Source organism: Phaseolus vulgaris, unplaced genomic scaffold (genome assembly GCF_000499845.2).
Source record: "Phaseolus vulgaris cultivar G19833 unplaced genomic scaffold, P. vulgaris v2.0 scaffold_18, whole genome shotgun sequence".
Classification (NCBI taxonomy): Eukaryota; Viridiplantae; Streptophyta; class Magnoliopsida; order Fabales; family Fabaceae; genus Phaseolus; species Phaseolus vulgaris.
Window position 1 is genome coordinate 374,522 of NW_027174087.1, and position 7,602 is coordinate 382,123.

The following is a 7,602-nucleotide window of genomic DNA, read 5'->3' on the forward strand; positions in this document are numbered from 1 at the left end:
TCATGTTCTTCCTTAGCCTTCAGAAACAAATTGACTTCTGCATCTTCTAAGGAGGCACTAGATAATGACACATCATTGTCTTGCCAAGCTATGTTCCTTCTTGGCTTTGCCTTTTTTCTCACTTTTCTTGATTTCTACTTTCTCTTTATTCTCATTGTTGGAGCAATCTACTCTGATGTGACCCTGCTCACCACAACCAAAACATGTATACTTGTTAGTGTTAAAATCATTTGACTTCTTTTTACTGTACCTATTAGAGGTATGATTCTTGTTATTCTTCTTCTTCAAGAATCTACTGAATTTTTTGGACAGAAAACTAAAGGTATCTTCATCACTATCATCACTTGTCTCTTGACACCTCCTATGGCCAGCAATCTTTAGAGCAATGCTTCTAATCTGTTTGTCTTCATTTTCTTGAACAAACAATTTGTTCATCTCCTACTCATGCTCTCTAAGCTTCCCAAACAATGAAGTTGATGTCATGGAAGTCAAATCTCTGGATTCTGAGATTTTTGTGACCTTTGGCTGCCATGTTCTATCAAGACATTTGAGGATCTTGATATTGAGTTCCTCTTTCGCAAAAGTCTTTCCTAGGCTCATGAGATGATTGACAATGTAAGAGAATCTTTTCTGCACTTCAGAGATTGTTTCTCCCTTCTACAATTTGAACATTTCATACTCTTGATTGAGAGCATGCTTCTTTGCCCTCTTCACATCGTTTGTCCCTTCATGAGTGACTTCAAGGATGTCCCACATTTCCTTTGCAGATTCACATTGTGATACCCTAAAAAACTCATAACAACTTAATGCAAAGGTTATTATATTTTTCGCCATCCATTCAAACTTAGCTTTCTTGCTATCTGATTCAGTCCATTCAGAACAATGTTTTACAGTAAACACACCATCTTTTTTTGTTTTTGGAATAAAATGACCATTTTCAATAGCCTCCAAAATCCCTTTTTCTGTTGATTGTACAAAAAAATTCATTCTTATCTTCCAGAATTGATAGTTTAAACCACATAAAAGAGGTGGTCTATTTATAAAAGCACCTTCCCCAAATGGTATTTTGTCATACATTTAAAAAATTGAAAACAAGACTTGAGTAAATTTCAAGAACCTAGCTTTGATGCCAACTGTTAGAAATGTAGGCCAAAACAAAAGAGGGGGGGGGGGGGGGGGGGTGCATTGTTTTTGAAAGATTTTCGAAAATACTGGATAAGAATGAAAGTAAATGCAAAATTACCGATAATGCAATCAGATCAGCCAAGAAACATAATGTATTTAAACTGATTCCAGAAAAACAATCGGTTGTTTCTACGAATCAATTGATTCTTCTTATCAGCACTTTAACAAAAACATATTTAAAAACAGAGAGGGAGAGAGAGATTTACACACAATGTTTTTATACTGGTTCACTCATAACCTGAGCTACATCAGTCCCAGAACAACCTCTGGATAATCCACTACGTAATCAACAACAGATTACAAAAATAAACACATCAAAGAGCCTATCTTGATACCTTCAAGACTACACACCCTATTTGATGCACCACCACCACACACAATCAGAACACCCTATGACTTAAAATACAAAACACTTTACAGTATTCAAACGTAGACAGAAATACAAGAATGAATAGAACAGATTACACCTGATACATGAAGGAAAACACAACTCCTATTTCACTATTTTGACCAAGGCAAAGCATATAATAATCTTGCAATCTTTTTGAAAAAATTATTAAGCTATTTTTTATTATCAGATAATCTCTTAATCAGATATGTAAAACAATTTTTTAAAGCGACAAAAATAGCCATTTGTTTCAGTTAAACAAAGCCCAAAACAGATGCATATCAAGCCAACAAGTTTTGACAGTTAAAACAAAATCTGTTATGTTTTTTAAAAAACAATCGATTGAAACTTCAATTCAATCGATTGATTTGGCTTTGATTGTAAAGTCAACCAATTTTAGCTTTTCAAAATCATTGTCAAAACTCCAAGTGTAAAACAATTGATTGAAACATAGAAACAACAGGTTGTTTTTCACTTACTTTGAAAAACAGTTTTCTTTAAAAGATCTTGATTGTTTTAGCTTTGGATTGGATTAAGAATGAATTAACAAATTCTACATACACAGAACAAAAGTCTCAAAAGCAACAACTCAGCTTTAAGCATCCTTCTTGGATTTGGAATCATCAAAGCTTCATTTTCATCAATTATTCTTTGGGTTTGTGATGCTTTTCTCTCAAAAACTCAAGTTCCATGGATGCTTCGAAGCAAATGGAGGAAATGTATTAAATAATGCAAAAGGATTAGTTTTAAAGTATCTTATATTTTAGAGAAAAAAATCATTGTGTGGATAAACTTGCTTCTTTGACATTTACTCATAAAAGTAAGTTTTTCTGGCATAGTAATTTACCCTGTCTTTTTGGACTTTTCTCATATTTGGTGTAAACTTTCTATGTTTCGTCTAGTTTAATTTTGAAAATTGTCTTCTTCTTTGTGTGGGTTTTGATGTAATCTCCTAATATTCTTTTTGCACTTTTTCTTTGTTTCATATTATTTCTCATGTCATCATATTTGATGTCTAACATGATATTAAAAAAATAGGAATCCAGTAGTATTTTTAAAAATTGTTATGTTTTAATATATTTTTTATTTGATTCTTTAGTGACTTTAGAGAGGTAAAATATATAATTGATATATTTATCCATGACAATCAAATCTACATTATTGGAATTAAAATTTTATATATTGATTTATTTACTTTTGTGCATTTTTAATATATATTTTTTGTTTGATTTTTCGGTTTAGTTTCTTGGCACCTTACAAAAGAAAAGAAACTTAATTAATATATTTATTCAGGGTATTGTGTGAAATTTACATATACTAATTTGTTTTATTTTCTAAGTTATCATATTTTTTTGGTGTTCGCTTTGTAATTTTAATAATCTTATGTTAACACATAAACATATAACCATAATATTTTGAAGTAGACTGATAGAATCTAGTAACAATAAAATAATAATTATATATATAGTTAATGTATTGTTTTTCAATAACGATTTGATTTGAGAATGTTACACTATGTTTTGTTATGATTTTTTTAAAATTTTTGAAAAATTAAGGATGATATAAAAAATAGTTTAATATTTTATCAATACTTAAAAGTATTGTTGTATTCATTTATTAAAATATTTTTTTTAATATAAGATAATCAAATCTAATAATACTCAATTAAAACTTTTTACAACTTATAAATAATATGTTAATATTAAAAAATATATAATTGGATGGATTATTTTTTTAGGAAATATCTTGATAAATTCATGTAGCTCTCACCACTCCATTTCATGTACACCTTTCTATTTTTTTCAAAAGTGCATGTCTCGGTTGAAAAATGCAACATCACTTAAAAAAATCAAATTTGTTATATAAAGTGTTGATATTTAATATTTTTAATTAAGTTAACAAAAAGAAATAATGAATATCCTAACTTATTAAGTAAATTTTTATTTCTTTATTCAATCTAAATTTAAGTGTTCTATATTTTCTTTTCTTATTTTCTTTTACATAAAACTTGCCGTCTATTTAATATTTTATAAGTTTTTAAGGTACGCTAACCATACCTGGATAACGAATGTATTTAGAATATGGTTAGAGCATATTTTATATATGAATTTTAACAAAATGAATATAAAGTTAAAATTAATTTGTGCATAAGTTAATTTATAGAATTTATTTTGTATAATTCATTTAAATTTTTTATTTTTAGTTTATAGAAAAATTAATTTTCATTTATAAAAAGTCATGTTATTTTGAAAATTCTTATTTAAAAACCAGTCCATGAACTTAATCTTTTTCATTTTTATCTAAAGATAGAAAGAGAAAATTAATCTTAAAAAAAGGTATAGTGGTTATCTGTGTCATGACTTATATTTCTTTAGGATTTTCACATTTTGAATTTGAACTTACTAACTTCTTATTTTTTATTATTTTTTACGGTTTATGTCATAAAAATGAATAAAAAATAATTCAAAATTTAAAATTTCATGTCATCTGAAAAATTATTTAACGACTTTTTAAATTACTAGATTTACAAATATTTGTACTTTATATTGTTGTTAGAGTATAAACCGCTGCATTTAAATACTCAACATTCCTCATTACTCAGTCAATAATTCTTCAAAGCTTTGAAACCGCACATATCTTTTGCTCTATCTGTGAAGTATTATCTCTTTATTTGTTTTATATTTTATATTATTTTTATTTGTTAGAGATCTTAATAAAGTAGAGTTTAAGTTTAATTTAATATAACATCGTATCTTTAAAATAATAAAGATTTCAATTATAACAAATAAGAAAGGCCAAATAAAGTTGAATAGGATAAACTTTATTATGTATTAATACCATAAATTTATATTCAAATTATCTTATATTATCAAATTTATTTTAATGATAATAAAAAATATATATATTTAAAAATGTTAGATATTATAATAACTTTAAAAATGAAAATAAAAAAATTGATACAGAAAAAAAACTATAAAAAAAACTTTTTTATTAATTTTTATAAAATTATAATTGTGAGAATAATTATTATTTACTGTGGATAAGTTTTTATAAACAATTAATTTAATAAAATAAGTTAGGTGGATAAAGATCAAATTAATAACCATGAAGAAGTAAAAAGATGTGTTTAAAAGCGTTACACATGAGGATCTTTTCTGTTATAATTCATTTGAATATCTTTTAGTTTAATCTTTTAATGAAAAGATAAAATCCAGTACATTTAAATACAGCGAAACCATCCCTCATCCTTCAACAACATCACACTCAATCACATTCCTTCTCTATTTCTTCCTTCTTTCTCCATCTCTTTACAAACACCAACTCTCTCTTTCACTTGTGGGTTTCCCTGCACCCATCAAACTGCAGGTTAGTGTTATGCTTTCTTTATGTTAACTGTCTCTTTTCTCTTTATTTTTTAGACCACTGATTTAGTTGTTATGGTGTTTTTTTTTCTCCTGCACCATTCTTCTTCTCTACCTTGTTCATAGGTTCTATCCTTTTATTTATTTTATTATAAAATTAAAGAAAATGTTTCATGTACACCCTTCAGGCTAAATATTCTTTTGAAACACTTAATAAAATAATAAAAAAAAATTATTTTTGGGTTGGTATGAAAATTGATTTCTTTTCTAATTCAAACTTAATATTAAGAAAATTATTGAAATCTGCCAATATTCATTCCAATTTCACAATGAAAATCGTAAAAAAAAAAACTCTACTAATGAGTGATTTTAAATAGTTTCTTTACTAAAACGTGAAAACGTCATGTGAAATTATGATCTGAAATTATTTTATTTTCAAAAGAAAAATGTCATGTGAATAGTGTTCAATAGTTGTTTTCTAAAACGTGGGTATTTTTGTATCTTGATACAAAAATTAAATACATAGTTTTCTGATTTAAAATTTAAATCTTTATTAAAGTATGAGTTTTCATGTTTATTTATAGATACTATTTTCTGATGTTATGTATTGCATGTTTATTTGAAGTTAAGGTAGGAGTAAAGGAAGAGAAGATAGTTTTTGAGAGCAAAGCATGGGTGAGAAATCTCTGCAGGTGCTTAATGCACTGGATGTCGCCAAGACACAATGGTACCATTTCACAGCAATTGTGATTGCTGGAATGGGTTTCTTCACCGATTCTTATGATCTGTTCTGCATATCCCTTGTCACCAAATTACTTGGCCGCATATACTACACTGAAGGCCATGATAACCCTGGTTCTCTGCCACCAAATGTTTCAGCTGCCATCAATGGTGTTGCATTCTGTGGATCCCTTGCAGGCCAGCTTTTCTTTGGATGGCTTGGTGACAAAATGGGAAGGAAGCGTGTCTACGGGATGACCCTTATGCTCATGGTCATAAGTTCAATTGCTTCCGCTCTTTCCTTTGGCAAAGACCCTAAAGCTGTTATGGCTACCCTTTGCTTCTTCCGCTTCTGGCTTGGATTTGGTATTGGTGGAGACTACCCTCTTTCCGCCACTATCATGGCAGAGTATGCCAACAAGAAGACTCGTGGAGCATTCATAGCTGCTGTTTTTGCCATGCAAGGTTTTGGAATTTTGGCTGGTGGCGTGGTTGCAATAGTAGTTTCAGCTGTTTTCAATGCCCTTTACCCTGCTCCACCATTCCAGGTTAACCCACTTCTGTCTACAGTGCCACAAGCTGATTATGTTTGGAGGATAGTCTTGATGTTTGGTGCACTCCCAGCTCTGATAACATACTATTGGCGCATGAAAATGCCCGAGACCGCAAGATACACTGCCTTGGTTGCCAAGAATGCCAAGCAAGCAGCTGAAGATATGTCAAAGGTGTTGCAAGTTGAGATACAAGTTGAACCAGAAAAAGTTGAGCAACTGGACGGAAGAAGGGGAAGGGGGAATGAGTTTGGCCTGTTCACGAAACAGTTCCTTCTCCGCCATGGACTTCACCTTCTTGGAACAGCCACTACTTGGTTCCTGTTGGACATTGCCTATTACAGTCAGAATCTTTTTCAGAAAGACATTTTTAGTGCAATTGGTTGGATTCCTCCAGCGAAAACCATGAATGCCATTCAAGAGGTTTCCAAAATTGCTAGAGCACAGACCCTCATAGCCCTTTGCAGCACGGTCCCTGGTTACTGGTTCACAGTGGCCTTCATTGATAAGATAGGCAGGTTTACAATTCAGTTGATGGGGTTTTTCTTTATGACTGTCTTCATGCTTGCCTTAGCCATTCCATACCATCACTGGACCATGAATGGCAATCAAATTGGGTTTGTTGTCATATATTCACTGACCTTCTTCTTTGCCAATTTTGGTCCAAATGCCACAACATTCGTGGTGCCCGCAGAGATTTTCCCTGCAAGGCTAAGGTCAACATGTCATGGAATATCAGCTGCAGCTGGCAAAGCTGGGGCAATGGTAGGGGCTTTTGGCTTCCTCTATGCTCAAAACGGCATTGGACTCAGAAATACACTTATTGTTTTGTCTGTCATCAATTTCTTCGGGTTCCTCTTCACGTTCTTGGTTCCTGAATCTAAAGGGAAATCGTTGGAGGAGATGTCTGGTGAAGCTGAAGAAAACAATACTGTTATAACAGAATCAGCAGTGGAAACCGATCTTGAAATTACAACATCTGTCTAACTTCATTTTTAGTTTCTTTTTTTTCTACTCTTAGGCTTGTACTATATAGTGTGTGCACTTACTGGTGGATACCATGTAGTCATATGATTTTATTAAGAGTCCTTCGAACTATCTCTTTCATGTTTTTTGTTTTGCTTTCTTTTGAAATACAATCAGTTAGTATATATACATACACTTTAAAGTTGTTTATTATTCATGCTCTCAAACCCTTTGTGCTTTCCTTTTTCTGTTACGCAAATTGCTTCCTATGAAGCACAGATACATATTATACAGACACAGAAATACGATTAAATTGAAAATTATAGCACATAGAGACGGTTATGTATAAATGTATAAATTAAAATGTACTAATATATTTTGTTATACGAAAAAAATAAGAAAAATATTTATAAAAATAGTATAAAAAAAA

General features: G+C 30.5%; 1 protein-coding gene across 1 annotated transcript; it reads left to right on the forward strand.

The window, feature by feature from the left end:
- Positions 1-5,606: 5,606 nt before the first annotated feature.
- On the forward strand, positions 5,607-7,193 carry LOC137817167 (low affinity inorganic phosphate transporter 1-like). The gene has a single exon (XM_068620417.1). It carries the CDS (start codon positions 5,607-5,609, stop codon positions 7,191-7,193), a length of 1,587 nt encoding a protein of 528 aa, XP_068476518.1.
- The last annotated feature ends 409 nt before the right edge of the window (positions 7,194-7,602 follow it).

Coding starts and splice junctions, on each gene's coding strand:
- LOC137817167 (XM_068620417.1), top strand. CDS start 5,607: ATGGGTGAGAAATCTCTGCAGGTGCTTAATGCACTGGATGTCGCCAAG.